The 21642-nt window shown below is 51.0% G+C and overlaps 8 protein-coding genes across 8 annotated transcripts; 2 read left to right on the forward strand and 6 right to left on the reverse strand.

Annotated features, from left to right (window-relative positions):
* Positions 1 to 640: 640 nt before the first annotated feature.
* On the reverse strand, positions 641 to 967 carry An17g01240 (hypothetical protein; the record flags this gene model as incomplete). The annotated part of the gene is made up of 1 exon (XM_059745456.1): positions 641 to 967. The coding sequence occupies one exon, from the start codon at positions 965 to 967 to the stop codon at positions 641 to 643; it is 327 nt and encodes a 108-aa protein (XP_059602814.1).
* A 646-nt stretch (positions 968 to 1613) lies between these two features.
* On the reverse strand, positions 1614 to 4636 carry An17g01250 (uncharacterized protein; the record flags this gene model as incomplete). The annotated part of the gene is made up of 3 exons (XM_001398317.3): positions 1614 to 1698; positions 1752 to 4347; positions 4420 to 4636. The coding sequence occupies 3 exons, from the start codon at positions 4634 to 4636 to the stop codon at positions 1614 to 1616; spliced, it is 2898 nt and encodes a 965-aa protein (XP_001398354.1).
* Positions 4637 to 5165: 529 nt separating this feature from the next.
* Positions 5166 to 7673, reverse strand: An17g01260 (uncharacterized protein; the record flags this gene model as incomplete). The annotated part of the gene is made up of 5 exons (XM_059745457.1): positions 5166 to 6316; positions 6366 to 6972; positions 7046 to 7420; positions 7453 to 7560; positions 7617 to 7673. The coding sequence occupies 5 exons, from the start codon at positions 7671 to 7673 to the stop codon at positions 5166 to 5168; spliced, it is 2298 nt and encodes a 765-aa protein (XP_059602815.1).
* Positions 7674 to 8377: 704 nt separating this feature from the next.
* On the forward strand, positions 8378 to 9632 carry An17g01270 (mitochondrial 54S ribosomal protein uL5m; the record flags this gene model as incomplete). Its single annotated transcript, XM_001398319.3, has 3 exons — positions 8378 to 8625; positions 8719 to 9411; positions 9509 to 9632. 3 exons carry the CDS (start codon positions 8378 to 8380, stop codon positions 9630 to 9632), a joined length of 1065 nt encoding a protein of 354 aa, XP_001398356.1.
* An 836-nt stretch (positions 9633 to 10468) lies between these two features.
* On the reverse strand, positions 10469 to 13351 carry An17g01280 (uncharacterized protein; the record flags this gene model as incomplete). The annotated part of the gene is made up of 4 exons (XM_059745458.1): positions 10469 to 12772; positions 12824 to 12981; positions 13037 to 13110; positions 13170 to 13351. The coding sequence occupies 4 exons, from the start codon at positions 13349 to 13351 to the stop codon at positions 10469 to 10471; spliced, it is 2718 nt and encodes a 905-aa protein (XP_059602816.1).
* A 1174-nt stretch (positions 13352 to 14525) lies between these two features.
* An17g01290 (uncharacterized protein) lies at positions 14526 to 15634 on the reverse strand (the record flags this gene model as incomplete). Its single annotated transcript, XM_059745460.1, has 4 exons — positions 14526 to 14707; positions 14776 to 14818; positions 15084 to 15145; positions 15520 to 15634. The coding sequence occupies 4 exons, from the start codon at positions 15632 to 15634 to the stop codon at positions 14526 to 14528; spliced, it is 402 nt and encodes a 133-aa protein (XP_059602817.1).
* A 1211-nt stretch (positions 15635 to 16845) lies between these two features.
* On the forward strand, positions 16846 to 19615 carry An17g01300 (uncharacterized protein; the record flags this gene model as incomplete). Its single annotated transcript, XM_001398322.3, has 3 exons — positions 16846 to 16978; positions 17053 to 17107; positions 17170 to 19615. The coding sequence occupies 3 exons, from the start codon at positions 16846 to 16848 to the stop codon at positions 19613 to 19615; spliced, it is 2634 nt and encodes an 877-aa protein (XP_001398359.1).
* A 623-nt stretch (positions 19616 to 20238) lies between these two features.
* An17g01310 (uncharacterized protein) lies at positions 20239 to 21123 on the reverse strand (the record flags this gene model as incomplete). The annotated part of the gene is made up of 3 exons (XM_001398323.1): positions 20239 to 20562; positions 20622 to 20711; positions 20782 to 21123. 3 exons carry the CDS (start codon positions 21121 to 21123, stop codon positions 20239 to 20241), a joined length of 756 nt encoding a protein of 251 aa, XP_001398360.1.
* Positions 21124 to 21642: the final 519 nt, after the last annotated feature.

Raw genomic sequence — 21642 nt, forward strand, 5'->3', positions numbered from 1 at the left:
TGCCATCTACTATTCAGTATGAAAGATACTTTACTATTATTCTCAAATCCCAGTCTGTTTCTGACTCTGTTTCACCCATCTCAACAACCACTTACCCCAGAATCCAACATCCCACACACACAACCACGCAACATAACCAAGAAAAGCAGGAAATGCAAGATAATCCCGCACAAGACGCATCATGTTATGGAGTATGGAGTCAGTATCATGTATGGGGTGGGTGCTTGCTTGCTTGCTTGCTTGCTTGCTTGCTTGCTTGCTTGCTTGCTTGCTGCACACCCCTCCTACGCACTCCCCTTCTTATCCCTTCCCTTCTTGTCTCAGACATGAGATGGATCAGACCAGACAGGACAAGTAGAGCAAGACATGGGCTGTATGTAGTATGTAAGTATGTAGTATGTATGTGTATGTCTGTATGTGAGTTATCGTACATACTACAGATGGATCATATGTACTATCACGGAACACGACATGGAGGATATGTGAGTACTCCAGGATACTAGTACTTGGATATGTATGTGTTTGATGTATGTGGAGGTGGAGGTAGCTATATCTACTATGTAAGCATATTGCTGTTGTACTACCTACTACTACTGAAGCACCAGTGTCTAAATACAAATACTGACCATATTATATAATGCTATTCACTCACAAATATAAATACCGGTATACTATTGTTTACCATGACTGTCTTGTTTATATAGTTATATATATATATATAGATGTACTTATGTAAAGAAGTAATATAAACCACAAACATATATCTCCCATCCCATCTATACCCCAACAAAGCAAGCAAAGTAGGCAAATAACAAGGATCCTCCCTCCCCGGCGCTTGGGTGCAGCAACACTCACCACCACCACCACCACCACCATGCACCTCCACCTCCACCTCCACCACAACCCAGCAGCGCAGCGCAGCACAGCACTCGTCACGAAACGCACTGCAGGTGAAGTGGAGTCTCATTGGTAGCAGCACACTGGCCGACTATATGCAGAGTGGTTAGAGGGTGTGCTGCAAGCTGCACCCGCACAGCCCTGTCGGATGCAGCTAGGCCAGCAGCTAGCTGGGCAGGCGATACGCCGAGCAAGCACACACCCACACCCACACGAGCAGTCACACACAGACGCCCACTGGATATATGGGGATCAGCAAGGTGTGTATGTGTGTGTGTGTCGGTGCTTTTTGCAGAAGAGACCAGAGACAAGCTGGAAGACAGGGGGTGGGGTTGGTTGGCTAGCTGTATCTTGCTCTGCTCGACTCGACTCGGCTCTAGAACACGAGGGCTGCACTACTAGCTGCTATTACTAAACATGGGTAGGTAGGATGGTTCTGCAACAAGTACGTTGGGAGTACTGCTACGCTCATTGGTGCTCCACTATGTTCATGATGTTGATATTGCAGCTTCATATACCGGGAAATAAATAGAAAGCATGAGGTATGATTCGTTCGAACGCTGATAAATGCAAGGCGCCACCGTACGACAGGGACAGACGGTAAGTAGGTAAGTAGCTAACGGCTGAGAGGCTGCCTAGTAAAACAGGCCAAAGAAAAAAAAAAAAGAGGACATGCATGCATTGGATGAGGAACGTGCTCTCCACGCTCAGAGCAACTACAATGCCCAGTCATCGGGCCCGTTCAATTCCGCAACAAATGGCTTGTCGATCTGCTTGATTGCATGATCACCGCAGAGAACACTGGGAGACGTGTTAGTAAACTGTAGAGCGAACTTTGAATGAAGCAGACTTACCAGGCTTCTGCAATCAGCCCGTCCAGTTCCCGCACAATCTCTTCTCGTCGCGCCGCTCCCAATGTCCCCTTGTTTAGCTGCGCTTGTAGGTCGCGGATGTACTTCTTCTTGCCACCGGCACCGTCGAGGACCTCCTTGCCTAGGCAGTCGCTGTGGAAGGCATGCTGGCACGGGAAGACGAAAAATTGCCGGCTGAGCACCGGCAAGGAGCAGAGCCAGCACTTCTCTCCGGGTTCGACAATTGCATATCGCGTGTCCAGCGCCGCAATCTCCGTCCGGATCTGACGCGCCGTGTGCGCCGAGTTATCCATCTCTTGTCGCAACGCATCGATGTGCCGCGAGTAATCCTCGAGCGCACTGCAGATCTCGTCTTTAAAGTCGTCAATGACAACAAAGTCTGGGAAGAACGGGATCAGATCCTCGATGCGGAGCAGTTCGCATCGGCGAAGGAACTCGATCGCGTCCTTGATGCCCGTGCCAGGCTGGCGGATCTTCTTCTCCGCTACAAGAAGCCAAAGCTTCTTCCGGAGCTTGTCGTTCCCCTCCGGTCGGTCCGCCACAATCGCTGCCAGTTCGATATCTTCATGCTGCAGAGCCAGCTCCACCGCCTGGAGATACTGTCCCATAGCGCTGTAAATGTGGACGCACGATTGCACGCGCTGGTGTTGGATACAAAGACGGAGAGCAAAGTCTGCATCGTACGGCGGCGGAGATGACGGCTGTGACTGCAGGTAGGTGAGGAGTCCGGCTTCCGAGGACGAGGGACTTGAGGCGTGGATCGAGATCAGGGTGTTGTGGACCGCCGCGGACGGCTTCGGGTGGTTGACAATGATGAAATTCAAGTACCGCACCGCCTGGTTCTGCCCCAGGGGAACGTTTACGGTCTTGTTGTAGTTCAGCAACGCAGGAATCAGCTTCTCCGGCTCGAGGTTGGTCTGCCGCATCAAGATGTCGACTAGTCCGGCAGCAGCATGGGTCATGAGAACGCTACTATACTTGTAGAACACATCGGGTTCACTCTGTCGTTGCAGAACATTGAGTGCCTCCGACCATTTCTCTCGCTGGATCCAGTAGGACAGCACATAGTTGTGGTCATTGACCGCCGTGGCAAAGAATAGCAATTCCTCCTCTCGCCCATGGCTACTGATGAGATCATATGCAGTCTTCTTGTCCAAGTCGGACCGATATTTGGTGACAAAATCTTGGAACTCAGCCCGGACACTTCCGAGTTCGTCCTTGACTTCTTCCGTGCTCGTGCCCTCCGCCAATTCTGCTTTGGTGGCGATGTTGTCATCAAGCGAGTTCAACTTCGTCATGAAAACTTCGACAAGCCAGCTGGCAACCATTATCCGTTGCATTGACGAGGACTTCTTATACGTAGAAAGCTGGCCAAGAAGGTACTTTCGCAGGGCATCATGCTCGCCCCGGTTGATCAGAGTCAGACAGACCTCTTCGAAGCCTTTGCTGCTCTTGCCCCAAACCTTGGCCGCCTCCAAATACCGACCCTTACTGGCGAGGAAGTCTCCCGAGGCGGTGGAAACAGCATCTTTTTGCGCTGTAGTACGGGCGTACTGCAGAGCTTCGTCAAACATCTCCTTCTGCAGAAATACCTTCCAAACGTCTCTATCTTCGTCCTCGACTGCAATTTCGAAGATTTCCTGGCTGGTAAACAGCCAGTAAGTGTGCTGCATCGCATCCGTTAGGAGGCCCAAAGCACTCTGTCCTGGTTCAAGAACGGCTTCATCGTACACAATTTCATCATTCATACGGTTCACAGCAACAACTCTGCCTTCGACAAGGGCTAAAATGTGCCACTGGGACAACGTCATGGCAGTTATTGGGTCTTGTATGAGCTTCTTGCCTCCGCGCGCAGATTCACTAGCCGGGAACAAAGACCGCGGCAGCATGTTCGAGCTTTCAAAGGGTTGAGTGAGTTTCTGCGGCGCGTATGGAAGTTGCCCGTGGTAGATACCTTGCGAACTGAGCCATGCGAACTCATTCTCCGGCTGACCAGTCGCATTCTGACCTTCTGGAACAATAGGCGAGATAGCCAGTGTCGACGGCGCGGCGCTAGAAGGCTTCTGAATCTCATGGGTTACAGGCGCCTCGCGTTGAAATAGATCAGCGTAGACAAGACTTCCTCCTTCCCTCCCGTACCTCCCAGTACGTCCTGAGAAGCACAGCAGCTTTCCATGGGTCGCTATTAGCACTCGTCTGAACTCGGGCTTCGTAGGTATTATCTCCGCCCAGATCCCTGTGACAGGCGACGCTTCCGGTGTCTTGTAGATGGCCTGCGCATATCTCTCTTCACGGCGGTAGAACTCGGTAGACGGCTCAATGTAGGCCTCCCAGATCTGGCCATCCGTCGTGCCCAAAAGTATCTCTCTTGTCGAAGCCGTAGGCAAAGAGGGGTTCCACGCGACACTTTCTATCGGAACACCTTTCAGTCGCGACAGTGGCTTAGGTTGCCGAGATTGGGTATGGAGGTAGTAGTTCTCGCCAAGGGTGGTGGTGATGATCAAATGGGACGCGGACGGGTCCAGGAACATGCGACGTATAACGCCTATCTCCGATGACTTTTTGGGGAGATCGATATCTAAAATATGCAAGTCAGCATGGCACCGGGAGTCTATCAACCCTCCATGATCTCCGTCATTGGGTGACGAACCATCGATATCCTCCGGGGTATCTAGATCTATTCGGAGAATGCGTCCAGTCGACAAAGCCAGAATCAAAACATTATTAGCGACCTGCGCTGCGACAAAGTCCGCAGCCAGTGGGAACTGCAACTGCACACGTCGGACATCGAACATGGACAGAGCGGCGTCCGGAGGCTCGGCGAGGTTGCTGGGAGCAACATAACCGCTGGACGTCTCCAGCGCCATGATGCGCCAATTGTAAATAATGGCCCTATTTCATTGCTCGACCGCACAAGAAGCCTGAGTGGAGCTGCCCGGACGAGGTATAACAGCCAGGCGAGCTGGAGATGGGTGATGATGAAGATGGGGGTAGCTCGCCCGAAGCGGAGCTACTGATGCCTTGGCGCATATATGCCTGAGGCAGAAACACTCTATGCCAGATACTGCTTGCGTTGCCATTCGATGTATCCTTTCTACTATATATCTACCCCATTGAAAAGGAAACAGAGAACTTTGAATCTTCATGTTAATTTTGTTCGTCATCATAAGCATGCTTGCAAACTATTACTACTCTATAAGCTCGCTATGCAGTCTACTGAACGCCGATGCAAACCCTCAACCGAAAGACTGAGCTGAAGGCACAAAACATGCAACATGCCCGGGTATCAAGCCCTTGTCTTTCAAATTATACAGCCTGTGCTCATAGCAAACGAATGCAAGGTAAGCGGAAACGCATGTGAAATCGAACATTCGGATCGTCATCACCATCACATCATCACATCACGACACACTCCCGGTCGAGCTTCCGTCCAATCTTCTCCCGAGATTTGTCCTTCAGCTTGTCTCTAACTCGCTCGGAGTCCCTAGTCCGTCGGGGGCTTTTGTCCTTGCGCTCACCGCTTGGAGGACTGAATTTCTCCGTCGGTCCCAGTTCTTTTTCCGTTAACTCATCCACCTCGCCTTCAGAGACTCCATCGTTGGTGAACTTCTCTCGACTGCGTCGCCCGGTAAATCGTGAAAAGGTCGTGCTAATTCTGCTCTCGCTTGCCTGGCTCCCTGCACGACTGCCTGGATTGCTCCTTGTATGCCTCGAACTGCGTCGAGAGAATGAGAACGAGGCCCTGCCATCATCATCTCTTGGAGTAAGTCTCGGCGAAGTCGGCGCGTATGACTGCATCGAGGTCGGATCAAAAACTTCAGAGAATGCCACACTCTGCTTTCTGCTGTTGTGATCCATAGGGGCAGGATCTGCACCGTCAGGCCCGGTGATTTCGAAACTAGGCCGACCTGAAGCGTATCCCTCCGCGCGAGCACCACCGATATCTTCCACAGATAGGTTTTGTGGTTTCTGCACCATATTGGCATTCTCTGTATCCCGAAAATCCATTGACAGCTCAGAGGAAGGCGGTTTGTCGAACAGATTGGCTGCCGCAGCATCCTCATTGATAGGCAAGATCTGGTAGAATAAGAGGTACGGCGACTCGTGTTTCAAAGCCTGCTCGATGTCGACTAGCGTTACTCGCTCTTTTGCCAGGTCATCAAACCGCATCCAATATCTTGAGGCGTCAGAAGTGGTTGCCTCCTGGTCTGAACCATGAGAACTGGCTGGAGGCGCGCCAGCACTGGTACCCCTGACAATTGATATGTAGTGCCCGGAATCGACTGAGGTACCTCGATGGCAGACCATTGCCTGCAAAGACAGCTTGAAATTTCCGTAGATAGGGCCTTCTTCCTCCATACTATCATCCTGAATAAAATGGGGCAACCCGATCTCGGTCGGAATATCTATGAATGTGTTGAGCCGTACTGCTTTCCCTGTGGGTGTCATGGAATAGCGCTTGAGACACATGCCAAGGATTGGTCGCTTCGAAGAAAAGTGCGCGGCGACCTGGGCGTCATTTGTCGGGGTGTTGTCCGTATACCATGCTATACTCACGTCAGCACTTCCTTAACGCACATACCAAGTAGAACTTACGTATGAGACTGAAGAACTGCCAGGCGGGCATCATGACCTCCTTCCTGTACGAGCCTCTCCTTTGAGAGCTCATCGTACCGTCCTGAGCATTTTCATCGCCAGGGATAAATCGTTCCTGAACGATGCTGCTCCGTCGGTATGGAGGGGGGGCCGAGTCGACCACTTCCGTCAGCGAGGCCACTGGTGTGACATCGTCTAGCGGAGAATATGACTGGCTTGAAGCTGGTGACAAGGGTGAGCCGACCTCAATGGTCTCAACATGTGTCGTACAGCCTTTGGCTATGGAATCCATTGATTTGACTGAACCCACAGTGTAACGCCGCTCCAGATGCCGCTTGACCTCGACCCTATTGTTGAAGTATGACTCCAAGCAGTCTTCCAGAGTAACGGTCTCGCCATCAGCTGGCTCAGGTATCGCAACTTCTAGCAGTCTCTCATTGACAAATTTATGATCGCCGGTTACATCCTCTTTTCCGGTATGGTATATGTCCATCTTCAGTGTGAGAAGAGGTAATTCCAGCTTCTCCGTGATGAACGTGAACGCTTCAGACGTATCCTGTTGGCGAAGCTTGGCCGCATCTTCCCAGCCGCATTCAGCAAGGGCGTCCTGCAGATGTTTGGTCTTCAACGGAGCAGAGAGTTAGCTTCAATCCAAAAGACGAGTTCCGGGAGATACGCACAAGGTCCGTTGTAATAAGCCTCCCCGACCGCAGCATGTTGACCCAGAGTCGCAACAGCACCGACAATTTCCGGCGGGGCTCATCATTGAAAGACTTGTAGAGAATTGCCTCGAAGCAATCCAATCGGGCGAACATGGCAAAGAGTAGTGCATCTAGGTAGCAAGTGACGCCTTCACGGTTGACCGCTCCAAGAAGCTTCGTGGTTGGCGTGTATCCTCTTATTATCCCCTCGATCGCATCCTCAAGAATCATGAGCATCTCGAATGCCTTGTCTACATCCCCTTTGGCGTGCTCTGACTGCAGGGCATAACTGATGTGTTCGGTCCGTAAGCCAGTGATACCGAGCTGTGCGACACGTTGCTCTAAGACCTTGATCTACTGCCTGTCAGCGCCATCGAATAACGCACGTCCCCATTTGTATTCACCTTCTTCTGATTTTCATTGGTATCCCCGGTAGGAAGTTTATCGGAGGAGAAAAACCCACGAAAATGGGGGCGCGAAAGGAGGTTTGATGCCTAGATGAGGAGGCGCATTAGCATGACCATAGTCACCCAGCGGAATCCCACCATACCTCTTCTTTGGCATTTTTCTTCTCACGTCTGGTGAGAAACCTATGGATGCCACTCATCCTCAACAGCGCATGTGTCCTAGCCAGACGACGGGCGAGACAGACGAATGTGCGAAGAAGTGGGGAGTGCGAGATGCATCGATGAGTGGGGGATCTATATAAATCCTTGCTCAGGCTCCAGAATTCCGATGGAGCACGCGAAGAGATCTCTGGTGGAGTCACAACACATATCAGACGGTGATATCACTCAGGGTTGATTTTTCCCGAATTTATCTTTTTTCTCTCTTCTGACTTTTTTGGTCGCGATGGTCTCCTCGCGATGTCCAATTAGCAAAGCCCGACGTATACTAGGCACTAGGCACCAGGTGCGATCAGTGACATCACATGTAACGGCACAAGATCTTAGTTGTAAAACAATGGATAGAAAGGCAAAGAAGGGAGTCTGCTCGAGGCAACCAGGGTATTGCTGATGTGGATGAAAGAGCCGCCCATCAGAAGACCTTCGCAGCCGATCTCAGCGCATTGACGATAAGCTTGTTGGTGGCGGGGATGACGAAGTTGATCACATGTGGATCCCCGCCTGTGGAGGGCCCCTTTGGCTGCCTGATTTCTTCCCTGCCAGATCCCCCAGGCACCAGTAAGCCCAGGTCCCGGACACCACGTGATGCTGTCCCGAAAGAGTCGATGCTCGCCGGTCCGCGAAACAATTTTTGGGAATTCAGTCTCGACCAGTCTACAGTAAACCCCATCCCCTGTGGACCTCAATGGCTGCCAGTGAACCCTCCAGATACCTGGCAAGGTCATTGCCACGGGCCTTGGTGCCCTCTTCGCGGGCTCCGGCCTTTTGCTGGCGTCGCAATGCCTCCGATCAAGCGTCGACGAGATCTCCGTCCGCCGACATCAACGAGCTGGAGTCGACCACTCTATCCACCCCTCTGTCGCAGGACACGGTGAAGTCCTTCAATCCTCTCGAAAGAGCCAGAGCACGCAAGACGCAACTACCCCGGAGTCGGTACGTTTTCTCCTGGAGTCAAACCCTAGGCTTCACTTCAACATCCTCCATCCGACAATCATCCGTCCTCCCCAACTGACACGAAACAACCAGTTATCAATTCCGCTCCCCCAAATACGACCGTGGTCCTCTTCACCCTCACCGGCCTCCCCCGCCCTCTGATCCCTCCTCTCGACTTTTCGTCCCCGGCCCCTTCTCCCTTCCCCGTGTCGCACAGACCTGGCAATCAACCGTCGCACCGGACCTCCTCACCCTCCTCTACGTCCACAACCCCCCGGGATTTAAGCCCCCGCCGAAGGCTCCTCGTCTCCGTTCATGGGACGACAGCTCCCCGTACCACAAGAACCGATCTCTGCGTGGCCCTCGTGGTGGTGACGTTCTCCGCCTCCTCCGCAAGCCTATCACCTTCAACAACATCCCCAAGATCGAGCGCATCACTCTCCACAGTTACGTCAAGCAGGCTGCCACGAACGACTCGTCATGGCTGCACGTTGCTGGTATGGCCCTGCAAGCCGTGACCAACGTCAAGGTTGAGACTTTCAAGTCCAAGACTAGCGTTGCCCAGTGGCACATTGCCCCCGGTCGTGATACCGTTGCCGCTAAGGCCGAGCTGCGCGGTGAGAACATGCTGCATTTCTTCGGAAAGCTGGTCGATGTTGTCATGCCCAGACTCAAGGATTGGCAGGGTGTGAAGGGTAGCAGTGGTGATAGCAGTGGTAACATCACTTTCGGTCTTGAACCTGAGGAGATGGCTCTGTTCCCGGAGATTGAGGTGAACTATGATATGTAAGTTGCCCCATTGCCAAGTGTACAACGCTTTACGTGCACATACATGTGCACACAGTGCCAAGTATGATCAGAAGATCTAATCGAAATAAAACAGGTACCCCCCCAAAATGATCCCCGGTTGCCACATCACCATCCACACCAGCGCCAACACCGACAAGGACGCCCGTCTTCTGCTCAGCGCCATGGGTGTTCCTTTCTACGGCAAGCTTGTCAACTGAAGAAGAAACATGACAGTTTATGTGTACGGAATTGTCATTGGGCAATCAATAGACGGATTTTGTCTTTCTTCCCTCCGCACCATCACCTCACTCACACCTTTGTTGTTTTGAGCAACCTTTTTCCTTTGAATATGTAACATGAAAGGATAGTACCTATATCTGTGGTGTTATTAGTATTATTATTGTTCTTGTTGTTAGAATCATTTATGTAAAATACGCTCTGTTTTGGTATCATTAAATTTCAAATGCACATTTCCCGATTCCAGCTCGGTAATTTGTAACATAGATAAACATAACAGTTGCAAGATACGGTCAAGAAAAATTTGTTTCGTGGACGTGAACGATCGTCAGATTAATTGGTCTATCAGTTGGATATAGTTAAATACTACAGAGATTTTAGAAATAAAATATCGCCTCCCCTCTCCCAGGGGTAGCAACGCATGACATATTCACCATTGCCCACAATCGCAGCTTCAAAGGAAGCTTATTATATGTAAGATATCACGGCACACCGCAGCTCTGTACAAGAATTGAATTGACTCTCATCATGGCTTGTCAACAAGCCAAAGATAGAAGATCAGTAGGGAGGTTGCGAGGGAGGAGAGGCCAGCCGTTATATGATTGTGCTTTTGGGTGCAAGGTAGAAAGAAGCAAGGCAGATAAAGACAATATATGTGGTATGAGGGATGCGGAAACATGGAAATGACAGAAACGCACGCGAATCCAGGGGGTATTCAACTCTCCACACAAATCAATCGATTAAGCATTCGGGAAGAAATTCGTCGTCAACGTATTAGGTATTGTCCGGATGGGAGGGTCCGGTTTTGATGCGATTTTCATGCAAGAGGATTGGCCAAAAATTTGCACTTGAGAAGTTCGTCGGCGCTCGGTCTCTTTTCGTAATCAACTTGGAAGGTCATGTCCAAGAATGCCACGGCTTCGTCGCTCGCGTGTTCGGGAGCGGGAGGCCTGGCTTTCTCTTTGCCGATAGCGTAGATTGCTTGCAGTTGACTGCAGGAGGGGAAGGGATGCGCGCCGGTGAACATCTCGACAACAAGACATCCCAGACTCCAAATGTCGGCCTTCTTGGTGTGGATTGTCTGTTGAACCACTTCAGGGGCCATCCAGTAAACGCTACCCTGCATGGAGACTCGGTGTGCGTGGCCACCTCCACCACTAGCCCGCGCACCAAGAAGAGTCGAGGCCTCTACCCGTTTAGAGATACCGAAATCGGAGATCTTGATGCCGCCCTTGTTGTCAACAAGGATGTTGGCGCCCTTGATATCACGATGGATGATATCACGGCTGTGGAGATAAGAGAGACCGGCAAGGATTTGCCTCACGAAGTTCTTGATCAGAGGCTCTTGGAACGTGTTGTACTGCTTGAGCATGGTAGCAATGGACCCTCCTGGCACGTACTCCAAGAAAATGTTCAAGTACTGGTCGTCAGCAGCAGTGCCCAAGTACTGCACAATGTTCGGGTGATGGAACCCTTGCAAAAGTTCAATCTCATGCTTGAGGGCGGTAACCATGCTATTCTTCCGCTTGTCAAATTCGGTGCCCTTGGTTGCAGACGGAATCTCAACTTGTTTCACAGCCATAAGCTCTCCAGTAATGGCATGAAGAGCGAGGAAAACACTTCCGAAGGAACCCTCTCCAATTAGGGATCCCTTCATCCAATTCTTGGGCGCAAAGTTGTTTCCAGCCAAGAAGTCATTGAGACCATCATCTTCCTCTTCCCCATCTTCTGCCACGAGGATGCTCAATCGTTCATTAAGTGAACCTCCATCCGTTGCAGCAACACTTGCGTTCTCATCCACAAGGCTCTGGCGCGACGTGGTGGGGTCATCCGAGCCACTATCGAAAGAAACATATGATTTGCGATTAGGCTCGATGGGCGACTCTTCCTGGAGAGGCTGAAGGGAGCTAGAAGCAATCGAATCTCTGTACGTAGCGGAAGGAAGGTTGAACTTGGAAACTGAGAGCGGCCGCTGACCGCGAGCAGGCTGTGGCCCAGCATTAAGCCAGGTATCTGCAATGCTAGGAATCGGGGGCGCATCTCTCAAGCTAGACGCATAACTTGTATTACTGACGACACTCAAACGGCTTGCGGCCCGGCTCAGGCGCTGAGATCTGCGAACGGACATGCGCATGGTCTTTTCGATTTCCTCCCGCTGGTGACTAGGGAAGTAGGACGTGATCTCGTGGATGATCATCTCGCTTGGAGGACGGGCACCGAAGAAGGACCGCAACTTGCCCACCTGGCGCTCCACATTCATGGGCGGTCGCATATCGTGCTCACTAGGTGTCTGGTTGTGTCTGGAAGAGACGGGTGACATGGGCTGTCTGATATTATGCCAGGGCTCCCCAGTCAGCTGCTGGATCTTGAGCTGGTTGCGAACATTTGAACTGCTCAGAGCATTCATATGCGCTAATTGGCTTTCATCTACCGCCAGTTGAGAAGCACGACGAAGCTCATCGGGATCGGGTTCCCCAGCATGGATTTTGCGAAGGATAAGACGACCCCGCTCGGACCTGTGAGTACTCTCACACACCTCCATGAGCTCTTGGTCTGTCAGTCTTCTACAGTTGGCAGGATTTGGCTCCAGGCCATCCAAAACGTAGAAGCAATAATTGCGGTATTGATGTTCCGGGAGCTGTAGTTTCTTCAGCACGCAGAGAACGACCTCATCGGCATCCCTGCAGTGTTTGATGTCCAGCATCTTAGTTTGCCCCCCTGTGTAGATCACTCTGATGACGGGCGAGTTCATCGGTAATTGTCCCATAGTCAAGCCATCCAAACTAGGGTTTTGCCTCAAATGCGACCCAGATCGTTCGCTGGGCGTTCCCGGTTTTCGGCTGGTCATCGAGCTACCGGAGGACGGATGGCTGAAGTAGCTTTGCCCCTGTTCCATACGCCCCATTTCCATCGGGCTATTAGCGACATACTGCTGAGGACGCAGAGGCGATTCGGGCCGTGATGACGGCCTGTTAGCGGAATAGTTGAGAGCATTAGTCTCGGCTGCTCGAGACGAGCGGCGAGTTGTAGAAGTTGCAGAAGTCTGCCGGAGATTGGAGGGGCGTGATGGCTCCGATGAAGTGTTTGTGTAGGATACGGCTTCCAGTGTAGCCAGTTGATTCTGGCCTATGGTTAGTTTCAATTCAATTTACTAGTTGGGTATTCAACTTACCAGATTCCTCGACTTGCCGTTAAGGACTGACTTGTTCCTGAGTTGCTTGATGGCAACAAATATCCGCACACGATCGCCAATCTTCTTGATTCCCATCTCCTGCAGGATTTTCTGATCGCATTCGATGAGGTTATTACCATTAAAGTTATTCGCTGGAGCTGATCAGCATTTGTTGCCAGAGTAATTGACCTGGATAACGGTGGCGCTTAGTACCTTTGAACAATGCCTCGTATTGGCCGCAGTTTATGCTATGAAGCCAGGCAATAACCTGCTTCTCATCCCAAGATCTTGTAACCCTCAGTATTTTGCGACTTTGTCATCGGACATGGATAAAGCCAAAACTTACCGTACAGCATCAAGCCCGTCGTACGCGTCAGAAAAGCTTGACTCAGTGGGACTAGTGAACATCATCCCCTTCTGTGAATCTCCAATCGCGGTGGGCTTCTGCGAGGACCCAGTGTAGTAGGAAGTTGTAGGGGTCTGGGTTGCAGACACACCCAACGGGTTGTAGGTTGCTTTTGCAAGCATGGCTGCGAGATATCGAGAACGCGGACGGGGTTTTCCTTGGGTATATTATATCCCCTGCTGTAGCCCTGCGAATTTGGCGGCAAACTCTGGGATAAATACCGTAAAGGCTGGGCTATCGCCACTTAGTGTGTATAACCTTGACGTCTTCGAAACACCGACTCGGAGGGAAAGCGGGACTCGGCAGAGAGATGTTGGGAAGTTCAATGCATGGTCCAGAACTACACCTCTGAGATTGTCGCGTAACTGTCAGTCCCTCATGCGGCGGCCAACTGAAGACAAAGACCGGGGTTGGGGTATCCGTGGGGGCGCCTGTGGAGGGACAACATGATGACTTACAGTTCAGGCTGAATCGATATCACAGGCGTATCCAAGCGAAAGAGGAGACGGTATGCGGTAGGGCGTCTGTGCTGCTTTCAAAGACCTGATCCTCCTTTGTGCCGCTCTGACCAAGGTCTGGGCTGCACTAGGGGTTGAAGATGTCGATCTGACGTTATCGCTGGATCGAGGTTCAACCCACCGGGTGGTTGGAGGGGAAGGAGACAGGCGCTTGAGGCTGATGCTGAGGCTGGGGAGGTGGTGAAATGCTTTGTGCTGTTCTGGAGGAATGGAGGAATGGGAGGGCGACCGGAGGGGAAATGGAAGGAGGGGGAGGGACTGATCAACTGGAGGATAAGAAAAAAAAGGCCAGTGTTGGTGGTGGTGGTGGTGTGGTAGTGGTAGATTAGTTTTGAAAGGCAAAGTGACAGGACAAGAACAGCCTCCCTTGGTATCTAGCGCGGTCAGTCCGGAGGCTAATGAATGGATTGAATCCTCTTTGCTTACAGACCGAACTGGATCTGACGGAGCCTGTTAGGCCGATCGGTCGGGGACGATGGGCTCCTCCGGCATGCGTCCTTTGGAGTCGCGGGTTCACTCTCAAACACGCCGCCGCGGCTGATTTGTCAAGGGGCCCGATCTGAAACAATGAACTCAAGAGGCCCCTCCGACTATCCCTTCCCGTCCAGAGGTTATTCCCTTCCTCTTCCCCCCCATTCTTTCTGCTATTCTTAGGCGGTTGAGCCGTCCTGGTGGGCATGTTCCATGGTTTGTGCCTGGGTGATGCTTGGTTCTTCCCAAGAACCTGGTCCCGGTAGTGCTCGGGGGTTTGTTTATTCTCTTCCCTTTGGATGATGGACTAGATAGTTTGAGTCACGGCTGGCGCGTTGGGAGGTCCTTCAAATGAGACAGCTTTCGTGTTCATCGGTTGAGAAACTGCTGCGATTTGGTTGGTGTTCACTGATCCTTCCATTGGGCTGCCACCCGGCCTTCCCTTAGTGTCAGGCTTCCCATGTCTCTGACCCGCCTTGTTAACGTTAACTACTAAATATCTTTGATAGTTAGATATAGTATCTGAAATACCAACTATCTCTTCTCACACCACTCACTGTCACTACATATTATGCTGATTACTGTGGCATTGCACCAGTCCTGTATCCCGTGTCTAGGCCACTCAAACTCTAATTAGCTCATCCGAACCTTACTCTCTACAGGCTAGTCAGTGGCGTTGCACCCTAATCTGTCTCTGACAGGAATACCATCAATGCTGCGGGTCTGCTTACTGATGATGGAATAATACGGAGGTGGTCTCCTTAAGCGTCTGACTGGAGAGTAAATCCATAATTTGGACTGACTCTCTTCAGAGGTGGATCGTGCAGTCCGAATGCGTCATCTATCCCTGAGGATTCAGTCCTACCTTATCCGAAGTCTTAGAAAGGACCCATTCAGCCTTGACTAGAAATCTTGGAATCTGGCGAGCTAGCCCGATATTTGCTCAATGGCAGCTTCTCCTCTAATCACACACTTTGTAAAACTATCATGAGGAGGGAGGAGAGCTTACCACTCTACTCTCTGAGAAGAAGCCATAAGAAGGGGCGTCCCAGTAAGCGCGGATACGGTACCAAAACTTATACGAAGAGATTCCAAGGTACTATCTATATTGTGCATTCTTCGGGGCAGAAAAGAGTCAGTAATAGAGGCTACCAGCCTATCTATCGTATGGGTAGTATTCCTTTCATATGGCCATTACGAGGATTACTGGTCTATAGACTCGTTCCACTCGCAAGTCTAGCTTGAGTCAACAGGCGCTTCCAAGCTCGTTCAAAAGGTGTACCCTATATCTGCTAGCATACTCCATCCACGACCCTGAGCTTTTATTTCATGCAGCAAAGCGTGTAAATCGATGTAGATAGATCGTGGCCCCATTTCGGTACCAAGTTCTGGGTTTGGTGGGGTTGGACGGTTCATGCTGAACCATCCGGCCATCTGCGTCCCGTCTATTTCCAATTTCGGCTGCTGCGATTCAGGACCGCTCCGCTCTATTCACAATCGGATACTGGTCGACAGATGGGATGAGTTAAAGATAGCTCAAGGGGGTAGGAGAGATTACCGAGCAGATACCTTGGCGCTCAGGCAGGAACAGCTTCACTTCAGCTATGTACTGATCAGGTAGACTACTATTAGTAGTAGTCCATAGGGGAAACACACGTTCCTACCCGATATGCTTTGGCGTCCGCTCAAGCTGAAACATTGGCTTTCGACAGGAAGAGTCACTAGGGGCAAGAAATATTGTGCCCCTTAAAGCCCCTGGCTAAGAAAATAATAAAGCGTTTTAATGCCGAATACCGCATGTCTATACTACCTCCCTCTTTGTAGTACTAGTATGCAACGTATGTCATTGATTCGGTCCTTGACTGAGAGAGTAGTATGCAGAGCAGAGAAAGTTGGGGGGGGGGGGGGGGGGGGGTATTTGGCAGCTGATGAAAACGTTGTGAAATGAGGAAAGATAAGCACCGTGACTGCAGACGGCCGGTCTAATTGAGTTCGGGCTGGACACGAAGTTGTACATGATATATATCTCCGAGGAGCGGGTGCCTGTCGGGTACAGCAAGTACATTCATGTGACTGTAGAAAGTATTAATGTAGCTAATGCTGACATATTCAATTTGTATACAACTACATTATCTTCCCCCTTTTCATATTTGAATCCAGGGTGCTGCTGTAACCCCAACTGACTCCCCATGGAAATGCGGGCCTCTGTGAGGAGATGTTCGTGATATCGACGCCCAAAGTAAACATCTCCGCACCGGTGGGGATGGCGGAGTCAACTTTCGTCCAAGGGATGCAGCAATCATGCGTAGAGACCTGACCGGCGCACAATGCAGCAATATCGCCCGCACTTCCCTTCTTGACGTTCAATCTTTGGAGACCGACCGGGGATTGTCGCGGGGAAAGTGACCTAAATCGACAGGGGGAGAGAAGGAAAAGAGGAAGGAACGACTGGCCTCCACACGTAGAATAGAATAAATGAGTGGTAGGGCTTCTTTTGGCGGAAGCCAGCGGGAGGGCACCACGTGACTCTAACTCGCAAAACCCCCTCATGTTGACCCCACAGTTTTTCTTCCCCGCTCGCCTGTAATCCCATCTAAGGACATGGTCCAATTCCAAGGCAATTCGCCATGGAGGACGACAGAGGCACCCCGGGAAAAGTGAGGAAGAAAAGCACTCCCGCTCATCGCAAGTCCTTGTCTTGTGAATATTGCAGTCGCTCGTTTGCGCGCCTGGAACACCTCCAGCGCCATCTCCGCACCCGTTGAGTAACCCTGAAGCCTTTCCCGGCTGCCTGTGGCCTTCCCACACACGCGAGACTGACGTGTGCCATCTAGATACCAAGGAGAAGCCTTTCTCATGTGATATTTGCTCCAAATCTTTCGCAAGGAGGTAAGTTACTGCCCGCGTTGCATCGCAGCCGCCCCGCGCTAAGATGGGGGGAAATTTCATAGTGATCTGCTCGTACGACATGAGCGGCTAGTCCATCCAACTGAGACCGCAGCCAACCGGGAGCATCGTGCTCAAAACAGCCACGATGTTCCTCAGACCCAACCTCCTATAATACAGCCCACTCACCATGAGTCCCGCATGCTAGAGCTTGCCGACGCTGTCCCTATTCACACCCAACCCGTGCCGCCGCCTCCTCCCGAGGTGCAGGTGCAGCCTCCCCCGATTGTGGAAACGACTCACTTCAACCCTTCCTGGGGATATGATTTGAACCTCCTTTCTCACGCTGCAAGCCATGTTGCCCTGGAGGGTGAGCAGGAGAGTCTCGAATCGATCCGCAAGTCTTCACAGCACGTGGGCACCTCGCAGCCGCTTCCCCACGTCCCAGAGAGAGCGATAACCGATAATTATGGCGTCGAACCCTCTATTCTGGATCTTGCTGACTTAGGGGACCCCGTTCAAGATTTCACAGTTTTCCTGGAGAGCGTAGGACTGTCGTCCGACTGGGACTCTGGCGTATTCTCCACAGTTGAAGATCCGATTCTGCCGACGACTCTTCCAATGGACTCAAAGCCACCCATCCGTGAAATGGCGAGGCTTGGTCCCGAGCTCATGAGTGACCCGCGGACTGCAGCTGATGAACAGCCGTCGTTTTCTAATTTTGGATCACGACTACCGTCCTTGCAACCTGAACCTCATGATGTAGATGACCGTCTCGGGTTTGGTGATGAAGGACCTCGCCCTGCCTGGGATATATCAAATGCAGACCGTCAAGTCTTTCTGTCGAAACTCGATGAGTTTGCTTATATTCTTCCCAAAAACTTCATTCCGCCTTCGAGACACGCACTGTCTCGATTCTTTGCCGGCTATATTAACGGCTTAAACGAGCACCTTCCTTTCATTCATGTGCCTACACTCTCTGTTGCAAAATGCTCACCTGAGCTTACTCTTGCGTTGGCGGCTGCGGGGTCTCACTATCGATTTGAAAATAATCGTGGGATAGAGCTATTTCACGCAGCCAAGGCCATCCTTCTTCAGCGTCTCCACCGCCGAGACAGTAAGCAAGTGGCTTGTCCGACTTGGAACTTTCTGTCACCGGCATCTGGATTTCACAACTCTCGCGGGTCGTCCGCTGCTTCAAACCATACCAGTAGCCCGTTTCAGCAGCAGCATCCTACTTTATACCCAGCGGATCCTTCTGGATATGCACCCGAAGATTCGGATGCTCACATGGAAGTGATTCGAACTTTTCTTCTGCTTACAGTGTTTGCTTCGTGGGAACGGCACCCAGAGTTGTTACGAGAAATGCTCTCCCTTCAGAGCACGCTGGCGAGACTCGTGAGAGAGCATGGTCTCGTCGAGCCACCTCCTAGTCCCGACCCGAACAACTGGGAGGATTGGATACGACGGGAAGGTAACCGGCGGACCAAATTTATTGTTTACTGCTTCTTCAATCTCCACTCCATCATGTACAACATACCTCCTCTCATTCTTAACGCTGAACTGAAGCTAAACATGCCCTGTTCGCACGACGTCTGGAAGGCTTCAAATCCGGCTCAGTGGCGCCGTGTCCTCCGCACGAGGCATGGCCCAGAAGTCTCCTTTCAGGAGGCTTTCGCCAGGCTTTTCTTCAAGTCCAGTACTTCCAGCGCTTCAGCGCCAATATCCCCTCTTGGGAACTATATCCTCATACACGCTATTATCCAGCAAATATTTTTCGCACGCCAGCTCTGCCTCTCCGCCCCAAGTATGCATGGGACCAGCTTACGTCAAGAAGACCTATCCGCTTTGGACAATTCTCTGAGTGCTTGGAAGGCGCTATGGAAACGCACACCCGAATCCAGCATTGATCCTCAAAACCCGGCAGGTCCGATAGCATTCACATCTACTGCCCTTCTTGGGCTTGCTTATATCCGATTGCACGTTGACTTGGGCCCTTGTCGTCGTCTTATCACGCAAGATCCCATGCAAATCGCAAGAGCTCTGGGTGAATCTCCACCAGTAGCACGAAGCCCTCGTCTGATCATGGCTCTTTTGCATTCGGCCCATGCCCTCTCAATTCCAGTCCGCCTAGGTATTGACTTCGTGGCCCGAACCCATTCGTTCTTCTGGAGCATCCAGCACTCGCTGTGTAGCTTGGAGTGTGCTTTCCTCCTTAGCCGTTGGCTGCTGTCCATACCAGTAACCCAGGCCGAGCAGAGACTGTCAGAGCACGAGCGAAAGCTACTTCTGTGGATCAAGAGTATGATGGATGAAACCGACATGGCTGTTGATCCCCCTGGGGCACCCGACCTGGACTTTATTGCCAATCCTTATAAAGCGAAGCAGCTGAGTGTTGCTATCGTGCGTGTTTGGGCACGAACCTTTAAAGGAAACACAAGCTGGGCGATTGTGGATCTAGTTGGATCGAGTCTCGATACATATGCTGATTTTCTAGAGACGCAGATGTAACTGTCCACCTCGCTCTAAGTTCGGCTGGCGCCTCGTTATTCGAGGCCACGCCACCCTTCCAAGCAATAATCCATTTCTCACAGCGCTGGGGAGCCAGCACTGTCTGTGGTTCTTTTCCGTCTCGGTTGCGTGATTTGATCAAATGGCTGAACTGCCTTGATTGCTAATGACAATTTGGTTTTCTGTTATTCTTAGGTAGTTGCTGGTGTTGTTGTATACCCATGTCTTCACGGATATGACATCTTTATTTCCATAGTTCTTTTCCGTGTACATAAACTGTTTATGTTTTCTTTTCTTGTGGGGGTGGGGAGCGGCTCCTGTGTATCGCCATCATCTCGGTTGGCTAATGATGTCGCCTTCTACTCTGCTGGGAGTCTACAAAAGGCAAGGGACTGACCATCAACTTCCCTACTTCCATTAGCTTTCATGGATTGATCTTTTCGGCCACGAGACCGCTCTCTAATCGAATGAACCGGGTATTAATAAAAGCGTTGCGTGTTGCAAGAAGCGGGTATCAAGAATACATGCAGTCCATCTATAGTAGCCGTAACCCACTACTTTTCACCAAAACAAACCCATTGTCATCCAATTCACACATCTTAAATCCCCCAAAAAGAGAAGAATCAAGACTTCTGCTTCCCCCGACTCCTCACCACACTAGCCGGAACAAACCGCAACGCGGACATAGACCTCTCCAGCTCCGCAATCCCCTCATCACCAGCAGGAGCGGCAGCGGCATCTTGTCGGGTAGTAGCTTGGGGGCCTTTCTGAGCACTCGCACCAGAATCAGCCTGGGATATGGAAGTCTGGCGATACCTTAACCGCCCTTCCTTCGGTGAAGTAGGACCAGGGGCAGCTGATGATAACCGCCGACGATGATCATGCGGCGTTCTTAGTAAAGAGGTCTGTTTGTCGATGCCGTCGTTTACAATGTAGAAATTGTATGTCTGGATACATCCATTAGTCTTAGTCTTAGTAAGTAATGAAGGAATATATGGCAGTATACCTTATGAAACATATGCTTATCAATCAAATGCATTCTGCGTTTCTGGGGCGTAGAGCATACGCGTTCGCAGTCTTCGACGAAGCATGCATACTATACCCATCGTTAGAACCATACACTTCACAAGCTAACATGAAAGATCAAATGTGGGATAGATACATACAGTTTTCTCCCCCCTCTCCCTCCTTGTCGCCACTAACGCATCATGGTTCTCTTCAATATGGAGATTCAGAAACCTCTCCGTCGGGAAATTCTTCCCGCACTGCGAACACCGATTGACGTGCGCCTGGCGGTAATGCACCTCGTAGTCTTCGTAGGAAGTAAACGATATTGTTTCCCGATGGGGCGGTAGGGAGCAATGCATGACTTCTTGATTGGGGGTGGTGGTGGCTGTGGGATCTAGGGAGGGGATTTTGGGACGGTTTGATAGGGAAGAAGAGGGTGAGGAGTGTGGTGATGGTGAGGGTGATGGAGATGGGGATGTGCTGCGTGAGCGTTTGGACATTTTTCTTTGGTCTTTTGTATGGAGTGGTGATGTTGCTGGTTGTGGATGATGGTGAAGTGTTTGGGAGACTGTGATAGGTCAGGGTTGTATTAGTTGGTTGGATGGGCTGCAGCAGTGTGCAGATTGAGGTAGTGTGGTTGGTTTGTCTGGATGGGTTAGTTGGGTTTTCCACTGGTTGTTTGGAAGGTGGGGAGATATCTATTGCTTACAATATATTTAAAGTATGATGTAGATATTTACAGACTGCGATAGTGTTATTGTTATACTAGTATAAGAATGGATGGAATATGGAGGAATGCCCAGCGAATATTTGGTGAGCCACTAGGCTGGATTAGTTCTAGATTGGAGGTGGGATACTTTTTTAGCGGATGTCATAGCTTCCGCGATTAGTGGAGGATGGATGATGGAAAGTCCGGATGGCGGGTTGAGTACCTTTGTGATGGAGATTGCCAGATGACTTGCCAATTATAGATGGCTACAGCAGTAGTTAGACAATAGACGGGAAAAATTCAAAAGAGT

Source organism: Aspergillus niger, assembly GCF_000002855.4.
Source record: "Aspergillus niger supercontig An17".
NCBI lineage: Eukaryota > Fungi > Ascomycota > Eurotiomycetes > Eurotiales > Aspergillaceae > Aspergillus > Aspergillus niger.